The 27,571-nt window shown below is 47.0% G+C and overlaps 1 protein-coding gene across 5 annotated transcripts in view; it reads left to right on the forward strand.

The window, feature by feature from the left end:
• The first annotated feature begins 3,026 nt into the window (after positions 1-3,026).
• RALGAPA1 (Ral GTPase activating protein catalytic subunit alpha 1) overlaps positions 3,027-27,571 on the forward strand; it is a 174,168-nt gene continuing 149,623 nt past the window's right edge. For 4 of the 5 annotated variants that reach the window (XM_044271450.1, XM_044271453.1, XM_044271451.1 and 1 more), the window contains exons 1-2: positions 3,027-3,153; positions 3,444-4,064. In XM_044271450.1, coding sequence (XP_044127385.1) covers positions 3,959-4,064 — 106 coding nt within the window. In that variant the 5' untranslated portion in view covers positions 3,027-3,153; positions 3,444-3,958. The remainder of the gene's footprint in view (positions 3,154-3,443; positions 4,065-27,571) is intronic. The other variant, XM_044271454.1, reaches the window with a different exon arrangement.

The raw sequence follows: 27,571 nt of genomic DNA on the forward strand, positions 1-27,571 counted from the left end.
CATTCAGACGTCCGTATGATTTTTACGGATCCACGGATACATGGATCGGATCCGCAAAACGCATACGGACGTCTGAATGGAGCCTTACAGGGGGGTGATCAATGACGGGGGTGATCAGGGAGTCTATATGGGTGATCACCCCCTTGTCATTGATCACCCCCCTGTAAGGCTCCATTCAGACGTCCGTATGTGTTTTGCGGATCCGATCCGTGGATCCGTAAAAATCATACGGACGTCTGAATGGAGCCTTACAGGGGGGTGATCAATGACAGGGAGGTGATCATTGACAGGGGGTGATCAATGACAGGGGGGTGATCAGGGAGTCTATATGGGTGATCACCCCCCCCTGTAAGGCTCCATTCAGAAATTTTTTTGGCCCAAGTTAGCGGAAATTATTATTATTATTTTTTTCTTACAAAGTCTCATATTCCACTAACTTGTGTCAAAAAATAAAATCTCACATGAACTCACCATACCCCTCACGGAATCCAAATTAACATTTTTTAGACATTTATATTCCAGACTTCTTCTCACGCTTTAGAGCCCCTAAAATGCCAGGGCAGTATAATTACCCTACATGTGACCCCATTTCAGAAAGAAGACACCCCAAGGTATTCCGTGAGGGGCATATTGAGTCCATGAAAGATTTAAATTTTTGTCCCAAGTTAGCGGAAAGGGAGACTTTGTGAGAAAAAAATAAAAATAAAAAATCAATTTCCGCTAACTTGTGCCCAAAAAAAAATGTCTATGAACTCGCCATGCCCCTCATTGAATACCTTGGGGTGTCTTCTTTTCAAAATGGCGTCACATGTGGGGTATTTATACTGCCCTGGCTTTTTAGGGGCCCTAAAGCGTGAGAAGAAGTCTGGGATCCAAATGTCTAAAAATGCCCTCCTAAAAGGAATTTGGGCCCCTTTACGCATCTAGGCTGCAAAAAAGTGTACACATGTGGTATTGCCGTACTCAGGAGAAGTTGGGGAATGTGTTTTGGGGTGTCATTTTACATATACCCATGGTGGGTGAGATAAATATCTTGGTCAAATGCCAACTTTGTATAAAAAAAATGGGAAAAGTTGTCTTTTGCCAAGATATTTCTCTCACCCAGCATGGGTATATGTAAAATGACACCCCAAAACACATTCCCCAACTTCTCCTGAGTACGGCGATACCACATGTGTGACACCTAGGTGGGCAAAGGGGCACATATTCCAAAGTGCACCTTTCGGATTACACAGGTCATTTTTTACACATTTTGATTTCAAACTACTTACCACACATTAGGGCCCCTAGAATGCCAGGGCAGTATAACTACCCCACAAGTGACCCCATTTTGGAAAGAAGACACCCCAAGGTATTTTGTGATGGGCATAGTGAGTTCATGGAAGTTTTTATTTTTTGTCACAAGTTAGTGGAATATGAGACTTTGTAAGAAAAAAAAATCATCATTTTCCGCTAACTTGTGACAAAAAATAAAAAGTTCTATGAACTCACTAAGTTGCATGACCGAGGGGTGGTAAGTTGGGTGGTAAGTTGCATGACCGAGCGATAAACGGTGAAAGGAGTGTAGTGCCGAAGTGTAAAAAGTGGCCTGGTCATGAAGGGGGTTTCAGCTAGTGGGGCTGAAGTGGTTAAGGCCGAGGTCACACGTGACATGCAGCAGATCCGCAGTGTTATACAGCAACGGCAAAAATATGCAGCAGAAAATCTGTGATATTGCAGGTTTGAAAGCCGCAACTTGTCAATTTATACAGCGTATTTCTCCTGCTTATTTCACCCTTTAGCATGGAGAGGGTATAATCTTCTGGCTTTTCTGCGGCCATAACTGCATGTAATACATGCTTGTTTTTGTGCGGTTTTTGCTGTAGAGGATTTTTCAGCCGGATTTTCAGTCACGTTTGTACCCGGACTTAGGCTGGGACTACAGATTTTGCTGCAGTAATTTCTGCGACTGAAATTCACTTCCATTCATCTGAATGGGGTTGGTTTTGGTGGCAAACACACAGGCCCTGATTTATCAAAACTGGGTTAAAGTAGAACTGGCTTAGTTGCCCTTAGCAACCAATCAGATTCCACCTTTCATTTTCCAAAGGAGCTCTGAAAGATGAAAGAAGGAATCTGATTGGTTGCTATGGGCAACTAAGTCTGTTTTCCAGTTTTGATAAATCCTACTCCATAAATTTCTTCAAGCATTATTCAGAAGAATGATACTGAGTTTCAGTCACAATAAAATCTGCCGCGTGTAAAGGCGTCTTATAGCTAACTCAACCGAAAAACTGTAGGAACTACCCTTGAAGGACTTATCACATAAGAGAAAAACTTGTTGATCTTATGGCGATGTGCTGATTATGGCGGTCTGTCTCCTGGACCCCCTGTTCCTATGGCAATGTGCTGATTATGGCGGTCTGTCTGCTGGACCCCCTGTTACTATGGCGATGAGCTGATTATTATGGTCTGTCTGCCGGACCATCTGTTTCTATGACAATGAGCCAATTATGGCGGTCTGTCCGCTGGACCACGTGTTCCTAAGGAGATTATGGCGGTCTGTCTGATAGACCCCTTATTATGGTTCCTATGGCGATGAGCTGATTATGGCGGTCTGTCTGCTGGACCCCCGTTCCTATGGCGATGAGCTGATCATGGCCGTCTGTCTGATGGACCCCTTGTTGCAGTTCCTATGGAGACGAACAGATTATGGCGGTCTCTCTGTCTCGAACCCTTGTTGTGCTTCCTATGGTGATGAACAGATTATGGCGGTCTGTCTGCTGGACCCCTTCACTTATTGCGGTTTTTATGGCGACGAGCTGATTATGGCTGTCTGTTCGTCTTGAACCCTTGTTGTGGTTCCTATGGTGATGAGCTAATGATGGCGGTCTGTCTGCTGGACCACTTCACTTGTTGCGGTTTCTATGGCGATGAGCTGATTGTGGCGGTCTCTCTGTCTCGACCCCTTGTTGTGGTTCCTATGGTGATGAGCTGATGATGGCGGTCTGTCTTTGTGGACCCCCAGTCATCACTCTCAGCGCCTCCATATTTTGGTGCAGTGGAAATGTGAAATTTGAGTCTCAATGTACCAGGGCAGCCTCTGTCAGGGTATGGTGGGAGTTGTACTCTTGCAAAATCGGTAGAGCATTAGGTTGTATCCGGACCCATAAGGTTAGGTCTACACGACGACATTTGTCGCGCGACATTTTGTTGCACCAATGTCGCGCGACAATTTTTATAATGGCAGTCTATGGTGTCGCACTGCAACATGCGACATGTTGCAACTGCGACAGTTGCAGAAAAATCCATCTTGAATGGATTTTCTGCGACTGACGCGTCGCAGTCGCAGCATGTCGCATGTTGCAGTGCGACACCATAGACTGCCATTATAAAAATTGTCGCGCGACATTGGTGCAACAAAATGTCGCGCGACAACTGTCGTCGTGTAGACCTAGCCTTAGAGATCTTTCACATGCGGCAGATTTTGTTGCAGAAATTCCTGCAGCTTAAAGTCGGTTCTATTCACCAGAAATCCATGTGCCTGACGCTCCATTCAAATAAGAACTGTTTTTCAGACGCGGAAACTTCTACAAATAAACCGGCAGTGTGTGAGTGCGCCTCCCTGAGCCTCTGCGGCGTGGCTGGTGTCTCCGCTTACATCTCTGTTTTCCTTCCAGATGTGACCCCCGCTGTATCAACACCCTTTGGACATTAGGTGGCAGCAGCGAGCGGGGAATAGCTCGGTGCTCGATTGCTTTGTTATGCTGGAGTCAGAAGGGGGCGGCCATGTCGGATGTATCTGTGTAACCTGCTGCTGTCAGAGCGGGGAGACCCGCACCCCTCCCATCACATCCCCGGGACCGGGGGCAGTCCGTGCCCTAAAATCTCGGGAAACCCGTTCCTCTCTGGACTGCTGCCTGGGTGGGGAGACCCCCGGAGGTGAGCCGGGGGCGTCCGCCTCCTCCTCTCATCCGGGATGTTCTCTAAAAAAACTCACGGGGATGTGAAGAAATCAACCCAAAAAGTGCTGGACCCCAAAAAGGATGTACTGACCCGGCTGAAGCATCTGAGGATCATGATAGGTGAGAGATCCGGGGATGATGGGAGTGCTGCTGAGGGGGGAATGATGGGAGTGCTGCTGAGGGGTGGGGGGCCCTGCTGCTGGGCCGGGGGTGGTTCCTGCTGTGCTGGAGGATGGGGTCACCATAGACATATTATTGAGCCCTGGGGACCTCATGTTTTTACCTCTGTGGAAACCAAACCCTCCGCCCAAATTTATTAGATCCTTGAGACAGTTCAGATTTATTTAAAGTGGTACATTTTTTAAATTAGTTTGATACCTGAAGCTCCCCTCGAAGGGCAGACAGTATTAATCTACCAGGAACACACAAACGATAGAGGTACTAAAGGCGAATATCTGCCAACTTCTAGACCAGGGGTGCACAACCTGCGGCCCCCAACCATCTGGTACCAGACATGTATGCCTATGACTCGTGGCTGCTCACATGTGTTTCTCCCATTAGATGGGAGTCCTGGAGGTGTAACTAGGCATTAATGGTATATCATATGCCAAAAGTACCACATTTTAGTTGTTAATACTCCTTTAAATTTTAATTTCGGCCCTCGTCATTGGTTCAGTCTGGCAATGTGGCCCCCAACCAGGAACCGTTGTCCACCCCTGTTATAGACTAAAGCGGCCACATCGCTAACACGTATGCAGCCCTGACATGGAACATACCAGACATGGGGCCCCGTAGACCTCAAGGGTGGGGTGCATTTGTATTCTAAAAGGTTAATTCTATGCTGGGAGGAAGGTAACCGCCTATGGCGCCGCTTATCTCAGTGAGACACAAGGAAAGTGACATTATACAGCCCCACCATCACTGACACGGAACATACCAGACATGGGGCCCCGTAGACATCGAGGGTGGGGTGTATTTGTATTGTAAATTATTTCTATGGAGGGATGAAGCTAACCGCATATAGAGCCGCTTATCTCAGTAAAGCACAAGAAAAGTGACGTTTACGCAGTACGTATACAGCCCCACCATCACTGACACGGAACATACCAGCCATGGGGCCCCGTAGACATCGAGGGTGGGGTGTATTTGTATTGTAAATTATTTCTATGGAGGGATGAAGCTAACCGCATATGGCGCCGCTTATCTCAGTGAGACACAAGGAAAGTGACGCTATACAGCCCCACCATCACTGACACGGAATATACCAGCCATGGGGCCCCGTAGACATCGAGGGTGGGGTGTATTTGTATTGTAAATTATTTCTTTGGAGGCAGGAAGTAATCCACTACTGGCGCCCCTTCCTGCTGGATTCATGAATGGCTTTGGCTAAAAAAGAAACGGTGTGAGAAACTGTCACCAAAAGCGGTGTGCGCCCCCGTCCATGGTGGGTGGCGGTGGAATTGGTGTCTGTGACCGGCCTCACTGCATATGTGCCACAGGTTCTGTTTCCTAATAAGTTTAGTTTGCACACAAGCCTTTTACAGGCACTTTCTGCTTGTTTTGCGCCCGTGCCATTGATGAGTTGGGGTCTGTAGACCGGCAGTCGGCCCAGGACCCCCTGTCTGCAGTACGCTTACGTGAGACTGGACTGGGTCGGACTGGTTCTAGTGGAAACTTGGGTGTGAGATGATGAAGAGCAATGTACCATACATCCAGGTATTGTTACTAATCACCTATCCTTTGGTATCAGTATCTGATGGGTGGGGGTCCGACTCCTGGGACCCCCGCCGATCAGCTGTTTGAGAAGGCACCGACGCTCGCAGTAGCGCCGCTGACTTCTCTCAGCTCCCCAAGCACAGCGCCGTACATTGTGTTTTGCGGTCCGTGTTCTTTGTTTTTCTTCTTGCTGACCCCTTGACATGGGTCGGTGGTTTGCGGACATGCTCTTATCTTTTTGCGGAACAGACGTACGGATGATTTCAGCATTCCAGTGGCACCAGATGTCACCGTGAGCGTGGAAATGTCCTCGCCTCCCACACAAACCACAGAATGGTGGAGAAAACAAAGCGCCATTGTCACGTCTAGCCGCCGGGGATGAAACCAGTGTAACTGAATGAAGACTAATGCATTATTAATTCCCAGTGACTGTACAGTATAAGGCACTATATGACGGTGACGTATCACTCGTCATACAGATCGCTCTGTGAACTACTGACTGGTGTGGATGTCCATCCCTCCCCTTGTGAGTAAAGTTTTACTGAAAACTAAAGCCAAGATGTGAGTCGTCGGGGAGGACTCCTTGCCCACGATCACAAATCGCAAATCCGCAAAATACGTATGCGGCCACATGCGTTGTACTGCGTGCATATGAGGATAGGGACTGAATAGAGCAAAACTCCAGCCGGGAGAGTTTGATGCCATTGAGCCCACGTTGAATATTATCAGAATACGTACCTCTATCCCGAATGTGTCTGAACCTGTCGAGTACACCGCCATCCCGAACACAGAAGGTAAAGCTTTGTGTCGAAGCAGCAGATTTATTTGGTAGAAATTGCCCTTTTTTTTTTAGCTGTATGTCTCGGCGTGGACCTTGAGGTCACATAACTGCGTCACTGTTCCCGGGCTGGGTTCACATTCATCACTTGTGTCCAGACAGGTCTTATTTCTATGCCTGAGCCTGAACAAACAGATGACATTTCTGTGCTCTGCTATTTCCCCAGGACACGAGATCACTGTCGCCGATCCGCTAGCTCCGGAACTACTCAGGCCGCCGTCACGCTGCGGACGGCGCTGGTCACTGCAGTGATGCTACCCAGTTCCGACACCTGAGCTGCTGCAGAACATCGGATCGGCTGATGCTGGATGATTAATCTGGTGCTAGGTGTTAGGCCCCTTTCACATGAGCGAGTTTTCCGCGCGGGTGCAATGCGTGACGTGAACGCATAGCACCCGCACTTAATCCTGACCCATTCATTACAATGGGTCTGTGTACATGAGCGTTGTTTTTCACGCATCAGTTCTGCGTTGCGTGAAAATCGCAGCATGTTCTATATTCTGCGTTTTTCACGCAGCCCTGGCTCCATAGAAGTGAATGGGGCTGAGTGAAAAACGCATTGCATCCGCAAGCAAGTGCGGGTGCAATGCGTTTTTCACTGATGGTTGCTAGGAGATGTTGTTTGTAAACCTTCAGTTTTTTATCACGCGCGTGAAAAACGCATCAAAATGCATTGCACCTGCGCAGAAAAAACTGAACAACTGAACGCAACCGCAGACAAAACTGACTGAACTTGCTTGCAAAATAGTGCGAGTTTCACTGAACGCACCCTGATCGCATCCGGACCTAATCCGTCACGCTCGTGTGAAAGAGGCCTAACCCTAAGTTCACACCTGAGTGTTTTATAGCGCGTTGAAACGCGCTGTAAAACGCTCAACACGTGAAAACCAATGCTTCCCTATGGCCCTGGTTCACACTTGAGCGTTTTACAGCGCGTTTGAACGCGCTGTAAAACGCCCGACGCATAAACAAGTTCTTGAGCTTTTTTTGGGGCGTTTGTCGCGCGTTTGGGCCATAGACTCATTGGACAACACTGCAGTCAATCACACAAACGTGCGTCAAACGCGCGTTTACTATTGCTAAAAACGCGCGACAAATACGCGCGTTTTACGCGCGTCTCAGAAACGCTCAGGTGTGAACCCAGGGTTAGTGTCTAACGCACTTGATGAATGCAGTCCTAAGCTTAGTACATGGATTGCAGGCTAAAACTTACCAGGAAAGAGAAGGACCTTAACATGTATAGCTTGGAAGAAAGACGAGACAGAGGGGATATGATAGAAACTTTTAAATACATAAAGGGAATCAACAAGGTAAAAGAGGAGAGAATATTTAAAAGAAGAAAAACTGCTACAAGAGGACATAGTTTTAAATTAGAGGGGCAAAGGGTTAAAAGTAATGTCAGGAAGTATTACTTTACTGAGAGAGTAGTGGATGTATGGAATAGCCTTCCTGCAGAAGTGGTAGCTGCAAATACAGTGGAGGAGTTTAAGCCTGCATGGGATAGGCATAAGGACATCCTTCATATAAGATAGGGCCAGGGGCTATCCATAGGATTCAGTATATTGGGCAGACTAGATGGGCCAAATGGTTCTTATCTGCCGACACATTCTATGTTTCTATGTTGTCCTACAGATTTTGGGCAAATTGTGCCAAACAAGGCACGTTTTCATGGCAGTTAAGGGAATCTGTCACTGTTATCTGCTGTAAAAAGTGCTTCCACCACTGCCCTAGAATAAAGCTCTCAGAGGCTACTTTGGGGTAGTGTACCTCTTGATGAGAGATCGTTGACTGCTAGAGATGCCACTATGATGCACTCAGACATTGTGCCCAGTTGACAGACTTTGAGATGGGGTACATCATTGGACTGAGAGAAGCAGGATGATTTTTTGGATTGTGGCCTAGCTGTTACGGGTCATGCATACTGCTGTTAGTGTTCTGCAAATCGCTGATCCACAAAACACGGTTCCCGGCTGTGAACATGCCGCCTTTTTTCCCCTGTCTAGAGAAAAGTCCTATTCTTGTCTACAAAACGGACAACAATAGGATAGGACTTTTTTTTTGTCGGGGCCACAGAACGTACGTACGAATGAGGACAGCATACAGTGAATGGGTCCACATCCAATCCACAAAAAAACACAAATCGGATGAGGACCGAAACTAGGGCCGTGTGCATGAGCCCTTAAGAGGTGTTGGGAGCAGTAGTTATGTGAGGGCACCCATGGCGATCAGGCAACGGATGACCCAGAGACCACCAGTAGAGAGCATTGTTTGATTCACTGACCAGCACGAGCAGCTCCCACAGTCTTGTTGTCCGCCAGCCAGACACGGGTGGCATCTTCATTACACCCCTGCTTCTGCCCAGACTACGAGGGAACTTACCAGAAGGAAATTTGGTGTCCCAGTGCCCATTACATGTCCTGCCACTCTCGCCTTCTTTTGCAGTGGTGTCATGAATGAGAAACCTGGATGACTACGGCCTGGAACTGCATCGTCTGAAAGCATGCCTGCATTTTCAAGGAGGAAAATAAAAATGGCTATCCGGAGTCCTTGTGTGCACTACTCATGTATTTTTTCAGATTAGTGACGTGTCAGGTTCTCTTTTAACATCAACGGGAGCAGTGCTGCAGGGACCAGCTCAGTTCACTACAAAGTAGATGGAGCTGTCTGATTCCAGCTCCGGAGCCATCTGATCAGCGGGGTGTCGGGCACCGCAGATCAGATGGTGATGGCCTGTCTGCAGCTAAATCCATAGGTAGCACATGGAAACCCAGCAAAATCCACAGTGTAAATTATGCCCAGTGTGTCCACGCTGTAAGGGTACGTCCACACGGGACATACAGATTTGCAGAGTATTTCACCCTCTGGCTTGCAAAGGATGAAGTCTGTGAAAATCCACAGGGTGACATGGCATCCCGCTGGTTAATTTCTGTGCAGATTTTGCCGCAGTGATGAAACGTAAATCTCGCCCACTTTGCTGCTACTGAACATTTTCTGCATGCAATTCTTTGGTGGAAGATCCACAGGGTTTGCAGTTACCCTACGTGGACATACCCTCATGAACAACATCTATCCGCAGGGCAGGAGATAAATGTATGATTTATGGGGCCGGGATCCCCAGCGATCAGGAGAACGCGGTCCCATGTGTGAATGGATCGGTTTGTGCGCATGTGTCAGCACCGCTCCTGTTACTTCTGTGGGACTGCACAACAGTCCTGTGGAAGTGAATGGAGCAGTGCTCACAGAAGATATGGGGATCCCCAGCGGTTAGGCCTCCAGCAATCGTACATTTACCAGGTCCTGGACCAACCTCTCTGCAGAGCGTCTCGATCACAGATTTCCTGTGGACAATACATGGTTGTGAATCAGTCTGTCCACATACATCGGGTGATGCCACAGATAGGACAGAAAACCTGTTCTCTTCTGCCTGGACTACTACGCCTGTATGCGGCGTCCCTGTATATGTCATATTGTTGTGGCCTCCGTGTGTTTTGCTCCGAGCTTGGCTTCCATCCCAGTTCTTAAAAATAATTAGTACACAAAGGAAATTGTGCAGCTAATGCACTGCCGTCATCTGCTACCTCCTCGCTCCGCAGTACACAGCACTAACTATTCATCATCCTCACTACATTGCAGCGTTCTGTTATCCTCCGTTTCCTCTTTGCACTAGACATATTGCATTTCCTGCCGGTTAGGATAGTCGTACTGTATGTAACATACTGATGACCTTGGATGATTACTATGTTATGACATAATGGTTTAATATGGTCACGGAGTCCACGAGCAGGGGTGCGCTTGGGCCGCTGTGTTGCTGCCCCTACAGTTGCGGTGCAGAATGGTGCCCACTTAGGAGGTCCAAATGTATACTAAGAAGCCCACGTTCATCTTGACAGATCTTGCTTTGCAGCAGTAGATCAGTTTATTAAGGTCGGAGCTGCACGCAGAGCCTTTTTTGGTGGGGTTCTCTGGTTTTGGCTGCGTCTGCCGTCCATGAAGGGACCTGTCCAAGTGATGCCAATTCTTATAAAAAATATCTCAGAATGGTGTTAAAATACCCACTCCACTGGTCACGACGGGCCACAGAGGTGACCCACCTTAGCCACTGTCTAAGTAGTCATTTCCTGCATGTTGAGAGGAGAACTACGGCCGAGTGGCAGGGGATTGGTGAGGTAGTGTTGCTGTAGTTTCTGCAGACTTGCATAAATTCATAGTACAAGTAAAGATAAGAAACTTTGTAACCTATCTTATTAGAGGGGGAAAAAAAATGCCTCATTCTCCATTCACAAGACATCACCCCAGCTTGTGCACTGATCACCTTGACTACCTCAGTCCATCTTGAGGGAGGCAGAGACCCAGATGCATTTTCAGCTTCACTGAGTGATCAGGTTTCAGTTGCTGCCCAGAGAAGTCTATGGAGAGAAGGAGGGAGAAAAAATAAAGGAAAAACCACTGTTTCCAGGAAATGTTTTATTCTTGCACCCCACTACTGGTACTGTATAATGTCCTCCATGCTGTCACTGCTGCTTCGATGCTCTATGGCAGTGTTTCCCAACCAGTGTGCCTCCAGCTGTTGCAAAACTACAACTCCCAGCATGCCCGCACAGCCAAACTGCTCTATGGAATGGGGAAAACTGCTCTATGGAATGGGGAGGAGAGCAGGGTCTCCTTTGTGTGCAGTGTACAGGAGACATCAGAGTAGCTAGCCTCCACTGACTAGCTCCTGGAAAGGTGAAAAATGTAGGTTACAAGTCGTATAATTTCCTGATAGTGCTATTCTTCATGTACACACACTATCAGCTTACTCTGAAAAGCCACTAAAACGATGGGTAGGCTTTAATTTTCTTTAGGAGGGCACTCCTAAGGGAACGCCTTCTCCCATGGCTCAGTCATTTATATCATGCTGGAAAAACGCACACAGAACATTCTATCCCAGGCAACACGCTTCTCATACTCAATCATATACCTCTCTATTACATGTATAATAGTATATACTACACGGGTCTCTGATCAGGTTTACTATTGTGCTTGCGCCTTGACTTTGGCTCAAAATGCGTTGCAGTAAGGTTATGGTACAAATGATAAGAGGACATGTACAGTTTTAATGCAGTTGACTTATGCACGGCTGGCACTTCTGCAGGCTATTTGGTGGATGTGATGAATCTCAATGTTAAAAACAGACCCGGATTCTTATAGTCAGGTTTTTTCTGCAGTGGGTTTGATGGTGCTGAGCAGTCACCAGGATGGAGGAGACTTGTGTTTGCAAACAAATTCTTGTCAGTAGGTTGTCAAATATTTTTGTGAATTCCCAGCAATGTGGCTCTGATATACTAAAGGGTGAACCTGCTGACTACCTCTTCTCAACTTCTGAGGTTATGGTAGCTGGAGCCAAAAGTTGTCAATGATTAGATTTAGAAAAAACAAAAGGAACTTCACAATTCATCTGGACAGGAGTGGTTCTCTCTGGTCCTGCTTCCTACCTCTTCCTCACACAGCAGTCAAGTCTTCTAATCTAGTAGGACAACAAGGTTAAAAGCAAGTTTTGAAGTTATCCCCTACCCACCAACTCATCTGTGGTCCGATCCTCTTCGTGCCCTGCCACTCCATTCATTTTTATGTGGGACCTCCAGAAATAGGGGAGCGACGTAATCTGCTGTCTCCAACGGTCCCATAGAGAATGATTGGAGCGGCAGGGTGCATGCCCGACCTGCCGCTCCATCAGATCGGGGGAATGGGACCCCCGTTCTTGGGATTGGAGTCTCAGCAGTCAGACCCCCACCAGTCAGTGATCAATAGTGGATTCATTCAAACTTGGCACAACCCCTTTTAAGATATGTAAATTTAGTAAAATGAGTAATTAAACAAAGGTAGTCAACCTTGGAGATGTTGATCTACCATTGTAACTTGAAAGGGTCTTGAGATCAACTTGGAATTGAGTTGTGACAAAACCATGGAGGAATGGTGTGACCATGGCTATAATGGTATGGGGGGGGTTATATCTATTGATTCAAAGATGACTTCTTCTCTGATAGCAGACTTTCCCATTTCTCTATTCATCTCAGATTTCGCAACACTTCTTTCAGCTAGTTTGTCTACAGAGGTTACTTTCCAGACATCTTAGGCTTTTGCATTATTCTTTCCACCTTCTCTCCATCTCCCATCCCTAACCACCACCTCTTGGAGCCCCCATAATATAGGATAAGGCCAGCCTCTACAGCCCATTTAATGTTTACTGAACCCCAATCATAGGGACAAAGCTCCTATATCGACACCACTCTCAGACCATCATCACTTGCATTCATGCTGCCAATTTCCCTGGTGCTACCCATAAGACACCACTAAGCATGTCCTTATGCCGATGTCACTGTCAGCCTACTGACCCGCTGTTTATGTGAACATCAAGCCTCCCTGAAGCCACAAGGTGTACTAATGCTCTCCTCCAAATATGTTCCCAACTGTCTCAGCAATCCCAAAGGCCCAAACAAAGCCCCTGCCACCTACCACTGCCTACTCTGATGCCAACTTGTAGCCAGCAGCACCCACTTCCCTCCATGGGTCCTTCTCCCTGTATATACCCACATGTTTGTGCTGTACCCTGGCTGTTTTACTGGCAATGCAGGTTACCCGTGTCCCCATTTTCTCAGCTCTATCGATTGACCCTGCAGGATAAGGAAGGGTGTGAATTGAAGTTCGTCTGGACACCCACAAATTTGAGGAACACTGCCCTATAGAGTAAGGACCTGGAATTTGGAGAATGTCCCTGCAGTAGTTCTTGTCAGGTATGGAAATTCTCTCCAGGTAAGGCCTCATGCACACAACCATGTCCATTTTACGCTCTGCAAAATGAGGATCCGCGAAACACAGATACCAGCCGTGTACCTTTGGCATTTTGTGTAACAGAACATCTGGCCCATAATAGAGCAGTCCTATCCCTGTCTGTGATGGGGACAAGTTTAGGACATGTCTTTTTTTTTTTTTGCGGGGCCTACAGAACTGACATGGATGGGGACAGCACACGGGTGTGCGTTTCGCATTTTTTGTGGCCCCATTGAAGTGAATGGGTCCGCATCCAACACGCCACTCAGGTGTGGACCCATACCATGGTCGTGTAGATGAGGCCTAAGGTGAATATTTCTGACAATAGCCAGAACTTTACTTTGCCTTTACCTTTTTCCAGAATGTATTTACTATGCATTGTTGTTTAGTGATTTGATGACTTTTGACAGAGTGTGGTGCTAGGCTTCCGATGCTGCTTGTTCTGTATTCTCACCATGTGTGTTCATTTTCATAATTGTGCTCTTTGAATAGTTTCCAAAGAATGGATTAGATGGCGATTAATGGAGAAATCACAGGATTTAAAGGGGTTATTTGATGATTGATGTAAAAAATCAACACCAGACATCATATTGTATGTGACAATCTCTTTCTAGGGCTCTTTCACACTTGCGTTGTCCGGATCCGTCGTGTACTCCATTTGCCGGAATTACACGCCGGATCCGGAAAAACGCAAGTGTACGGAAAGCATTTGAAGACGGATCCGTCTTCAAAATGCGTTCAGTGTTACTATGGCAGCTAGGACGCTATTAAAGTCCTGGTTGCCATAGTAGGGAGCGGGGAGCGGTATACTTACAGTCAGTGCGGCTCCCGGGACGCTCCAGAATGACGTCAGAGCGCCCCATGCGCATGGATGACGTGATCCATGCGATTAAGTCATCCATGCGCGTGGGGCGCCCTGACGTCACTCTGGAGCGCCCCGGGAGCCGCACGGACGGTAAGTATACTGCTCTCCCGCTCCCTGCTACACTTTACCATGGCTGCCAGGACTTTAGCGTCCTGGCAGCCATGGTAACCATTCAGAAAAAGCTAAACGTCGGATCCGGCAATGCGCCGAAACAACGTTTAGCTTATGGCCGGATCCGGATTAATGCCTTTCAATGGGCATTAATTCCGGATCCAGCCTTGCGGCAAGTGTTCAGGATTTTTGGCCGGAGCAAAAAGCGCAGCATGCTGCAGTATTTTCTCCGGCCAAAAAACTTTCCGGTCCTGAACTGAAGACATCCTGATGCATCCTGAACGGATTTCTCTCCATTCAGAATGCATTAGGATAAAACTGATCAGGATTCTTCCGGCATAGAGCCCCGACGACGGAACTCTATGCCGGAAGAAAAGAACGCAGGTGTGAAAGAGCCCTTACAAAGCTAGAACCAGCCGTGTACCTCACATGGATCCAGAGATCTCCTCATTCTTTGGTCCAATTGTTCTACTACTTTTATTTCAGGCTAGCCGTTCGGGTGGGGGGGGGGGTCCTTTTTCGGGGAAGTGTTCTTTCTGCTGTAGCTCGCTCCCTGTAACTAGCGGAGAAAAGTAGATGAAGCCCACAAGTCGGCGCTGCCAGCAATATAGATGCAGAAACAGTGTTCTTAGGAAGTTCTTCTTTATTGTAATGATAAAATGTCAGCGCGTTTCTGGGACAGAGCGTCCCCTTCATCAGGACAGTAATGGTAAGACATGCACAGGGAAGCTTTAAAAAGGCACATTTTTGGGCGGGCTGATTGAGGAGTGGGGAGGTACACAGGTGTGTTTTACATAATTACAGAGTCTGCAGTTAGTATTGTACGGTAGTTTGCTGATGGTGGAAGATCACATTGTCATATGAGTAAGAATATCCCTCATGCAGCATTAGAGGGAGCGCTTGCTGCAAGAGGTTAAAGCGATCGCATCCAGTGTCTGTTTCACTAGGGGCTTCGCGATCAATTACATGCTAATCGCCGGGCACCCGCCACGGAGCAGGAGATGTTCATCTCGTTGTTGTTTTTTACACTTCAGGGGAAAAGGGTACATTGGAAAACATACATTGTACATGTTGTATGGTAGGGGGGTCTGGTGCTGTGCTATGCAGCTGGATGGAGTGGCTGCAGGATAATAAATATATAGACTAGCATCAGATAAAAAGTTTCAAGTTTTCATCTAGGGTTGTTTCGGGTATCGAACTTTTAATACCCAGTCGATACTTTTGTCCCGGTATCGATACGATACCAAGACCATGGTCAGCTCCCTGCTGCTGTGTGCACAGGGCAGCAGGGAGAGTGCAAGATCCTATTTACCGTGATAGAGCTCTATCAGGGTGAATAGGACAAGGGTCTGGTTGTTGATTATAATTTTGCAACATAAGCATCGTGACGACCCACATTTGAAGCTCCCTAATCTTGGAGGGTGCTTGTCGTTATGGGTGTCCCGTTTCGGCTAATGCTGTTTTTGGTTTGCTCGGGGCGAGAATATTCTGTATAGTAGGAGCTCGTCTGCACGTAATCTTGGGCCCACCGGAAAGATATTTGGCTGAATGTGGGCGTAGGATATGTCAGTGCTTTTTAAAGTGGTTCTGCAGTTTTTTTAAAACTAATGATCTATCCTCTAGATAGATCATCAGCATCTGATCGGCGGGGGTCTGACACCCGGGACCTTTGCCGATCAGCTGTTTGAGAAGGCAGCGGTGCTGGCAGTAGTGCGGCGGCCTTCTCTCTGTTTACCAGAAGCCAGTGACGTCACGACTAGTATCATTGGCCTGGGTGGGGCTAAGCTCCATTCAAGTGAACAGAGCTTAGCCCCGCCCAGGCCATTGATACTAGTCGTGACGTCACTGGGTCTGCGGTAAACAGCGAGAAGGCCGCGGCACTACTGCCAGCGCCGCTGCCTTCTCAAACGGCTGATCGGCAGGGGTCCCGGGTGTCGGACCCCCGTCAATCAGATGCTGATGATCTATCCAGAGGATCATCCATTTGAAAAAACTGCAGAAACCCTTTTAAGGCTCGTTAGGATACATTTATTTGATGTGTTAAACTGTAGTGACAAATCGTATGTCATTAGTGGTCTGTGATCGTTTTAAACCAGGCACGAGGCATAAGTCCTGCATCTGTGTCATACTCTTTTGTATTTCATTTTGTACTAGCTTTTTAGGATAGCCTTTGTCACTAAACCTCTAATATTTTCGATTGAAATTTGTAATAGTGATTGCTCGTGCAGTTTCGTCTGATCCGTTTTCATTGTCCGTACAGTATGTTTTGTAACAATTTTTTTATGGTGAAAACTAGTGTAATATAACTTTTAGTGTCAACTGTTTTGAAGTAGGTTTTAGTGGATAATTGGTTGTTTTGGTATGTGATGACGATATGCAGAAATTCTGTTGTCGTTTTGTTGTAATTTGGCATAAGCGAGATACCCCAATCAGTACTGTTCAGCGAGTCACAGAACAGTATGACGGAGGTCTCGTCGCCATCCCATACAATGAATGTCATCAAGATTTTATCTGTTTGTTATATATGGGGTGGTCCAGGATGTGTTTGTGTTGCCTTTCGAAGTAGTTATTTTCCAAAATGAATCGTAAGCCCTCCAGAAAAAAGGCAATTTGTAGACTTTGACGTACCTTCTCGTGGTTTCACCCTGGCTTGGTTTTGTATTTCTCTTAGTTTCTGATTTGGCTCTGATTGCACTCTCCTGGTGTAACCTAGTCTGTCTGGTTACGTTCTGCTAGTGCTATCATTTGTTTTCTTTGCTTCTGATGCCTTCTGTGCTTTCCCTAATAAGCCCCAGCACTTAATGAGGAAGTCGTCCAGTTGTGGCCGTCACCAGGACAGATCGCACAAGTTGGTAGGGACAGTGATGCTGGTGGAGTTAGAGATCCCTGTTTCCCTCTGCTCAGCCTGGCATGCGTGTTTTCTTTTTAGAGCTTTCAGTCACTGCATGAAACCGCCCATTGAACTCCTGAGCTCCAACTGATCAGAGATATAAATAAAAATATTGCAAGCTACGCTGAATCTTTTTGTCATGAACTCACCTGGAGGTGGTCCTGTGACAGATCCTGTCCCTGGAACATGCAAGACCCTTGGCCTCTCCGGGAACGAAGGCATTGGACCAATCAGGTGCGACTCTGGCGTCACATACTCTCTGCCAGAGGGAGATATAAACAAGAAGTTGGTGGCAACAGGTGCCTGTGATTGGTTTTCTAAGCCTCACTAGTGTGAACTCTGGATTGCTCCTGACCTTGCTCTTGAATGCTGTGATCTGGTATTTGACTGATTATATGATGTTAACATCTTGTCTTGGTTCTGACGTATCTTTCAGGTTTGAACTCTGACCTGATTTTTACTCTTATTACGTCTTTTATTTTCATTTTGTATTTTCCCTCATAGGCCCCAGCACCTATTGAGGAAGGGACTGTCGTCCAGTTGTGGGCCATCACTTTAGGACGGAGTCGGGCAAGTAGGTAGGGACAGTAGTGCTTAGGTGAGTTCAGGTCTTCACCACTTCGTAGCATGACACTTTTCCCACAAAAATATATCCGTTGTGTCATCTACCATTGCTTTATAAGATGCTGTCTACACAAAGTGACATGTCCGACTTCCTTCCATAGTGACAAGTTCCCTTTGAAAATGAAAACTCCCTCCCTCTTGCTGAGGGTGAAGCAGTGTTATGGGTACAGGCATTGGTTATAAATGATCATTAGACAGCTTCCTACTATATATCATTTCTACATCTATGGCTCTGTTTGCCAAGCCCTGAATGTTGATATGCTGCCCTGTATGAACATGCAAGCAACTAAAAAGCACAGGCTTAAACTTGCTGCTGGAAATTGCCAGTCAGAGGCATGCAGGTATCACCTTGAGCCTCCATGTAGGCCGTGATCCGAGGAACAGACCAAGATGATGAGCTGAGAAAAGTGACGTGCTTGGTTCTTAATTAAACCTTTTTTCACTGCTGTTAAAATTTCACTAAACAAGTTGCTGTAAGTTTTACAGGGGAGTTGCTAGAAGTTTAAAGGTGTTATCCAGGATTAGATATTGATGACCTATCCTCAGGATAGGTCATCGGTATCAGATCGGCACTTGATACTGCAATATGTAAGATGTGATCCTAGACAAGAAAAAAACCACATTTCTCTGCTTATTTAAACCACTTAATGCAAAATCGCTTACACTTATGTCGTTGGATGCCTTATCTCGTTCACATGCGGTGATCCTATTTATGGGTACAGCTGTTGTGCCAACCCGATCGCCTCGTAGGAGGACGGCTGTGATTGACAGCTACACTGCCCAGCCAGACGTTTTCCACGAGGTTCATTTGAATGGGATTGTAGTGGCTGTCGAAGAATAGAACTGAGCGTGGGTGACCACCTGAGTGAGGTGGACAGAGAAATATGGAAAAGAACGAACACCAGGTGGCACTATATGAAGATTTTATTGTATAACTCGGCAGCTTTACAAAATCTTTATTTACATCCAATTCCAAAAGTATTCAGAATCTAGGTGCTGGTTTGAAGAATGCAGAATATTTTTGATTGGACAACCCCTTTAAGAGATGTAGCAGCCGACCAACCTTCTATTAACTGAAGCCAAAGTCCACATTTAGCCGACTCCTTGCAGGGATGTTTCTTGTTTGTTTTTTATGCTACATTTCTGAAATAATTTCCATTCTCTTAAGCCGCCCGTACACATGAGATAACTGCCGGCCAAACAAGCTTGTTCAGCAGACAGCTATCTCTTCCGATCCTCCCATACATATGCATGTGTATGTAGTGAGTGGGAGAGGGTAGGAAGCCACTGCCTGGCACCTCTGGGCGGGTGGTTTATCTCTCCGACAGGTAAAGAATTGGGCCTGTTTAAATCCATCATGTCCTGACCCTTCCCTCCCCCACCAGGCCCCCTTACTCACTAGATGGTCAGCCATTCCATCAAATTGAAGAGGTTTAGCCGACATATTGCAGGCTGCTGAGTGGTAGTGTGTGAACTGGTGCCTGACCTTACAAGGCAATAAAGCTTCTGTTTTTCTACTTGAAAGTCAAATGTGTTAACCATTTACTGCTGCAAGGTAAAAATTCTTCTTCACAATGTGCTGAACTAGTAGAGCAGAATCCACAGTGCTAAAGTATATTGAAGTACAAGAAATGCTGAAGTCCAGGGCTGGCGTAGATTTCAATCTTCTACTCCAGAAAACTGGAGTAGAAGATAACTGTGGCCAGGCCGGCAGGAGAAACGGCACCTGAGCAAAACAATTTTGCACTAAGTGCCGTTGAAAAATTTGCAAACATGCAGTTTCGTGACTTTTTCAAGTCACAAGAGCAGGCATCTGATGATAAATCTGGTCCACAGTCTCCTGCCCTTTTCCACCTCTTACTGCTGAACATGTTGTTCTTCTCTGGGGTAAAGCTCTTTATTCGAGCTGTAATCGAGTTCACCAATTACGTTAGATGCCTGCTTGGAGTAAGCACTGGCTTTGCTTGCTTTGGTTGGAGATGCTGGTCGGGAAGTGTGAGGGTCATGTTTAATATTGACACAACCCATTGAGAATTCAGTCTGGAACCTGCATGGAAGAATACTTGTGAGGATCACAGTTTGTGCCAAAGAATGTGAATTATTCCGGTAGCAGAAAAGGCATGACCTTCTGTTTTCTGCAGGCAGTGGAGACTGTTTATACTAGGTGTTGATATGAGGCGGCCTCTGGTGCCCCCCTCAGCACCGCCGCCTCATACCAGTTCTATTTCTGTACTTATGTTTTAGAGCTGAAGGGGGATGGGGCCTGCGTAAGAAGAGGTCTCCATGTCCGTCTGCTTCTAAAGCTGTCCAGTGGGACTTTTCTTCAAGAACAAGTTAAACAACTTAAACCGAAGTGAGGGAATTTACAACCTTGGTTCTTTGCAAACTCTGAGACCTGTAGTCACCGTCAGGTTGGCTCAGTGCTTGCTCCATGGTGTAGATGGTGAAGTTCGACCAGACTTTGTTCCTTCACACGGATTCATTCCTGATCCATTGTCCTTCTGAGGACATCCCACCTTTGGGATACCGAGCAATCACCTGTAATCTGCAGGGGATCATGGAAGCAAACATTTGATTCCTTGCAGTGCCACCACAGGAGAAATGATGCATTACAAGGTGCCTGTCTGTCTAATGCATGAATTTGCTAGGTCCTTCAAGCAAGAGAGAGGCTTTTGCTGACTACTCCTGCCAATGGATCTAGATCCTCGAAGAGCTGATATGATCTGTTGACTTAAAGAGGATCTTTTACCAGATTTCACAAAACAAACCACATACATTGTTAAAGGGAACCAGCCACGTTGAACATGTAGCCCTATATGCTGGCAGAATGTTATAGAGCAGGAGTAGCGGAGCAGACTGATGTATAGTTTTATGGGAAAAGATTCAGTAAAACTCGTTATTTGCATCCCTGCTCGTTCTGTTCTTAGGAGTCCAGTGGTAGTCCTAGTCAGGGATTGGCAATCACTGGTAGGACTGCCCCGCTGGGCATCTAAGTATAAAAAGAGCAGAGCATTACATAATAAAATACAAGGTATCCAGAATTTTGTCCCTCCGTAAAACTATTCTGCTCAGTTCCTCCTGCTGTATGACCTGATCCCTAGTCATTAGATTGCTTATTCAGCATGACAACTTCCCTTTAAAGAGGACCTTTCATCTGTTTAACCCTAGTCTAATTGGGGTCTTGCCTTATAGGGCGGCCACACTTTTATTTTTTTTCAAAGACTCCTCCCTGGCTATGAGTGGTGCGCTCTGATTGGATGCGCTCACAGCCAGGGAGAAGAGAACCGCTCCAGTCTCCACCTAGTATAACCAAGTCGGCTAATTAGAATAGAAGGCGGCGAAATCAACGAGGGACAACAGCGGACAGTGGGGGCCGCCCTATAAGGTAAGACCATAAAGACTAGGGCTAAACTGATGAAAGGTAGATCTCTTAGACCCAATGGGGCCGGTGTACTTACTTTGAAAAAGCATGTTAGAATGTCTTGTATAAGTCTTCTTAAGGCTGGGTTCAGACCTGAGCGTATTCAATATGCGCTTTTTACAGGCGTTTTTATCGGGCGTTTTTAATGGGCGGAAACAAGCAAAGGCCCATTTAGGCGCGTTCCCGCTGAAGTCTATGGGCGGGAACACGCGACAATACGCCCCAAAGAAGATCCTGTACTTCTTGAGGCGTAGGGCGTTTTACAGCGGGTTCGTACGCGCGGTAAAACGCTCGGGTGAGAACCATGCCCATAGGGAAACATTGGTTTTTGCCTGTTGAGCGTTTTACAGCACGTAAGAACGCGCTGTAAAACGCTCAGGTCTGAAAGGGAGTCTGTCAGTGTTTTAGACTGCTCAGATCGTGTTATAGAACTTTTACCCCCAATCAAAATAGTACCTCTCTTGTGTCTGTCCCACATAGAGATCCTGAAAAAAGTACTTTATCAAGTTATGCAAATTAGCTGTCGCCCAGGAAGTACCCAGGCATGGAGATAAAGCCACAAGTGCCCAAGCCCCTCAGCTATGTGTCCAGATAACTGTTCCCCTTGCAGTCCTCTGGCCTGCCTTCCTCTCCTACTTTTGTTCTACTCCTCTCGCCCGGAAATCTTACCCGAGCGCCTACCACCCCCTGGCCCGCACATGCGCACTGCTCTTCCCATGGGCAGAGGCACTGATCTTAACAGTGCGCAGGCCTGGTGGTGACTGGTGTTTGCGCGAGATCTCCAAGCCAGAGGAGGAGGTCTAAGTAGGAGAGGAGGATGCGCCAGAGGCCTGCAAGGGAAGCGGTTATCTGGGCACATAGCTGAGGGGCTTGGGCACTTGCGGCTGTAACATGGACCCTGGGCACTTGCGACAGGTAATTTGCATAACTTTTATAAAGTACTTTTTTTCAGGCTCTCTGAGTGGGACAGACACAAGAAAGGTACTATTTTAATGGGGGCAAACGTTCTGTACGTGTGTACTCTGTAAAATGTGGTGTGCAAAGACAACCAGGTAGCCTGCCCGGCACACCTGAAGGGCCGAATCCCCATGATGTACTGCCCAAGAGGCCCCCACTTGCCCGAGCAGAATGAGCAGTAACCGGGAAGGGTGGAGCCCAGTCACTGATGCAGTACGCTTCCACAATGGCCAAACGAATCCATCGGGAAATGGAAACTTTGGATGGAGCCATCCCTTGTCTCTGTCCCTCTGGAATGACGAATAGTGAATACGTCCGTCGGAAAGAGGACGTCTGAGACAGATAGATGCGAATGGCCCGAACCAAATCCAGAGTGTGGAGTGACTGCTCACGAGAATGAGACTGGGCAGGACAAAAGGAAGGGAGAATGATCTATTCATTGAGATGGAGTGCCGACACGACCTTCGGAAGTAAGGGCTGGACAGGGCGAAGGACTACCTTGTCCTGATGGAGGATAAGGAAGGGCGACCGACAGAAATGAGCCGCTAGTTACGACACCCTACGGATGGAAGTGACCGCCGCCAAAAAGGCCACCTTTGTAGGACAGGAAGCGAAGGGACACCTGCTGCAAAGGCTCAAACAGAGAGGACTGGAGAGTGCTGAGCACCAGATTAAGGACCCAAGGATTCAACGGAGGCCGGTAAGGGGGCGCAGCATGCCCCGGCCCCCTGCATAAAGGTCCGAACCGCAGAAAGTGAAGCCAAGTTCTGCTGAAAAAGAATGGAAAGTCCGAAACTTGCCCTTTGAGGGAACTAAGAGCCAGTGCCAAGTCCATGCCCGACTGCAGGAAAAACAAGAGTCGCGGCAACGAGAACCGAATGGGAGACAACTGGTGGCATTTGCACCAATTAAAGTAGGACTTCCAGGTCCGGTGATAGATCTGGGAGGATGACTGCTTCCTAGCCCGAATCATGGTCTGAACAGCATCCGAGAAACCCCTAACCCTTAGTGCGGTGGCTTCAACAGCATTGCCGTTAAATGTAGCGACCCTAAATTCGGGTTGAAGATCGGTCCCTGCGACAAGAGGTCCTCCCGAAGGGGAAGGCACTGGGGTTTGTCGGAGAGGAGGGAGACTAGGGATGCGTGCCCAGTTCGGGGCCACTAGAATGACTGTCAGACCATCGGACCTGACTTTCCAGAGAAGACGCGGAATGAGTGGAAGAGGAGGGAACATGTAAGGAAACGTAAACTGCGTCCACGGGATCACAAGGGTGTCCAACGCCCCCTGAACGAAAAAACCGGGGCGGAGGTGGGGAGCGGAACTCCAGTTTGTAACCCTCCGAGATGACTTCTGGTACCCAGACATCTGAAATGTGAGCTGGCCATACATGCTGGAACAGATGAAGATGACCTCCCACTCGACTGGGGGGGCGGCAGAAACCACACATCATGCAGAGTAAGACTTGGGTTATAGGGCTTGGAGCCCTGCTGGCAGGGACGCCAGGGAGGGTGAGGCTTAAAAGATGGCTTGCGCTTCTGTTCTGGGGCAGATTTGTTGGCTGGCCTCTGCGGGCTGGAGGAACTCCGAAAGGGCCAAAAAAGAGGTGCGCTTTTTAGACCTGTTGAAGCGCGTGCTACTCTGCGGCAAATGGGTGCTTTTATCCCCTGTAGCATCAAAGATAATTTCATCCAGACGCTTGCCGAAAAGCCTGTTACCTGCAAAGGGGAGGAACTTCAAGGGTTGTTTTTAGAAGCAATATCTGCCACCCAGCAAGATGGCCACAGGGTACGGCGAATAGCCACCAAAAGGGCTGAAGAGCGGGTCAAAAGCCTTGCCGCGTTCAGAGAGAGGCCTCACAGATATAAGAGCTGGCGTCGGAAAGTTGCACTGCAATATCCAAAAGTTCCTCAGAGGAGTCTCCCGAGGTGTGGCCCTGACATAGCTTGTTTGCCCACTCTGTCATTGCTGACCCATGTAGAGGTAAAAACCGGGCATAGGGCAGTGCCAACTGCTTCAAAAGCAGATTTGGCGAAATATTCAATTTTTTTATCCCTGGGGTCCGAGAAGGAAGCCCCATCCGCCATAGGCAAAGTGGTATTCTTAGCCAGGCGGGATAGCAGAGGGTCAACAATAGGAGAGGAGGACCACTTCTAAGCAAAGCAAAACGCCTGTCAGGGAAGTTCCATCCCTTGGAAAGGGAGGAATCAAACTCCGGGTGGTTGGGGAAAACTTTTGACAAGCAACGGGATTGCCTGAAGGAAAAACTAGAACCGTCGGAAGAGAGCGTAGGGTCCTGAACCTGTAAGGTTTCTATAACTGCTGCAATGAGATTGTCTACCATAGCGGATAGTTTGGAAGACATGGTGCGGGGGGTGGGACGACAGATAGAAGTTTGACAAGCACAGAGGGCTACCCGTAACCCCCACAGAAGAGCCGTCACGCAGCTGTTAACCCTTTCCCCCGCCTGGGGGGGGCAAGGCTTCGTGGGGGTCATCCACAGCAATTAACCTGAATGGTGACCTGAAGGCTGGAGGGATGCAGAGGCTTTAGGAACCTCTGGTCCTCCTTGTCTTCTGGAGACCAGGAAGGAGCAACTGGTTTGGGGACCCCCTGGTCTCCCATCTCCTGGGTGGGAGTGCAGGCAGCTAGGACTGCCTGTTATCCCGCTAGAAGAAAAGAGAAACTGTTTTAGCTTAGTCCCTGTAGGAAAGGTATAGCTGGAGGAAGAAGCTCACACTTTTGTGCTTAGTGTCGCCTCCTAGTGCCAGCAGCTATACCTACAGTCAAGCCTGTGTCCTTCAATGATACGGATGAGAAATACTATTTTGTACAAATCTAAGCTTTGAATCCTAGTCTTAGCTGCTTTTCAACCTAAGATACAGCCTTTAAAAATGAGGCCGAGTGTGAGAACTGCAGATTTATGCATCCCTCACTGGTCTTATGGCTATAGCTCTGGATGTATTATAGCTAACACTGTGATCCTGGTCCTGTTTTTAAAGCCTAGATTGTCAGCTTTGACATCGCTCTTCTCTATCAGCAGCAAGTACTATGAGGTATGTCCTTAGCTACTGAAGTGCCACCCTGCAAGGACACGTGAGACACACCGTTGGAATGAAAATAGTTAATGCTGCATCGTACAAAGGCATTTTTGGTGATTTTGTGCTTCCATACATTGTGGACACAGTTTGGGGATTTCTTGTATGCTGAAGTTGGCAGTACCTGTGCAATTTTCCTTTTGTATCTTGATTCTTGTAAGAGTAGGACTTGAAAGAAACCTTATTAGTTCCTTGCACTGCAGACTCGAAATGGAAGAAGTGACTTTGTGAGTATGTGTCATTTTTTAACTTGTATTTTTCTACTTGATGGTGGTGATTTTTTTTTCTTGGACCTAAATTCTTCACTTTGTATCCACCTTTTCTTTACGTGATACATCCGAGGCTTAGGGGTCTGGGCAGGAACTTCCTTTCTCATTGTCTAACACCACTTGACATTTTTATTGTTTTGTCTCCAAAGCTCTTTCTTCTCCATGGTTTCCAAGTTAGAGGGCTAAAGAATATTAGTATCTGTGTCTCCAGTAGATATACCAAGCCCTTTCCTCACAATACGACTTATTTATTCAAGTAGCTGAGGCTTATTCCGCTTTCCCCTTTGTATTAAAGTGCATTGCCTGCCCAAAAAAAAGTCGCCACCTGAATTTAACTAAGCAAATAGTTATGAGCCTCCTATTTGATAATTACTGCATAAGCGATTATCTTTCAGCTGGCAATAAGTTATTTAACCCCAACTGGTGCAATGAGTTGCTTCTCATTTTTTAAACAACCTTGTCGCAAGACACATCTCGTGGTCGTGGAAAAGATGTTAGTCTGTTTGAGAAGGGTCAAATCATTGGCATGCATCAAGCAGAGAAAACATCTAAGGAGATTGCAGAAACGACTAAAATTGGGTTAAGAACTGTCCAACGTATTATTAAAAACTGGAAGGATAGTGGGGACCCATCGTATTCGAGAAAGAAATGAAAAAAATCCTTAATGATCGTGATCGGCGATCACTTAAATGTTTGAAATCAAATCGAAAAAAAACTGTGGAACTCAGGGCTATGTTTAGTAGTGAAAGTAAGAGCATTTCCACACACACAAAGCAAAGGGAACTTAAGGGATTGGGACTGAACAGCTGTGTAGCCGTAAGAAAACCACTAATCAGTGAGGCAAACCAGAAAAAAAGGCATTAATTTGCTAGGGAGCATAAAGATTGTACTCTGGAGCAATGGAAGAAGGTCATGTGGTCTGACAAGTCCAGATTTACCCTGTTCCAGAATGATGGGCGCATCAGGGTAAGAAGAGAGGTAGATGAAGTGATGCACCCATCATGCCTAGTGCCTACTGTACAAGCCTGTGGGGGCAGTGCTATGATCTGGGGTTGCTGCAGTTGGTCAGGTCTAGGTTCAGCAACAGTATGTGCTCCAAGAATGAGGTCAGCTGACGACCTGAACATACTGAATGACCAGGTTATTCCCTCAATGGATTTTTTCTTCCCTGATGGCACGGGCATATTCCAAGATGACAATGCCAAGATTCATCGGGCTCAAATTGTGAAATAGTGGTTCAGGGAGCATGAGACATCATTTTCACACATGGATTGGCCACCACAGAGTCCAGACCTTAACCCCATTGAGAATCTTTGGGATGTGCTGGAGAAGGCTATTTTTTTAGACAAGCATTTAGTACGCCAGCCTTAAACTGGTGTGCCCTGGACTACAACGTGAAAAATGGATTATGAGATGCACACCTCTTAATAAGTTTGGCACATCTAAAAAAAAGTCTAAGCCTAAACCAAAAAATCATGTTATGTTCACCCCTTTCTCCAGAATCCTCCTCTGCTGCACTGGTCCAGTCCTCCTGCCGCTGCTTGTTTACAGACTGTCTCGGTGATGTTCCGGTATACAGCATGTGACCACTGCAGCCAATCACTGTCATCAGGATTAGACTGTTGAGAACAGTGATTGGCTGCAGAGGTCATTTGTCATGTACCAGCAAGAGGACTGTTCCAGGACTGCAGAGGATGTTTCCGGAGAAAGAGTTGAGCAGATCATGGTTTTATTTTTTTTGTTTTAGGCTTTTGGAGGGCTTGTTTGAAATTTTTTATTATTCCAGACTACCCTTTTTAAGCCAGAACATGTCATAAACTTGCTGACCTCACCCCCTCCCGCTAAACCTCATCCTTTCAAAAGTGGCGAGAGGAGGAATATAAAAAATGATTTCTCAAATGTAATATATGACGCAGATCCCCTTATATCTCTTTGTTGGCTTTGGAGGAAGGTTATGTAGAGACGTCATGAAGTACATATGTCAATAGAATAAAAAGTTAAAGTAGAGCTGCTTCCAGCATAAAAATATA

This window comes from Bufo gargarizans, chromosome 11 (assembly GCF_014858855.1).
Source record: "Bufo gargarizans isolate SCDJY-AF-19 chromosome 11, ASM1485885v1, whole genome shotgun sequence".
Classification (NCBI taxonomy): Eukaryota; Metazoa; Chordata; class Amphibia; order Anura; family Bufonidae; genus Bufo; species Bufo gargarizans.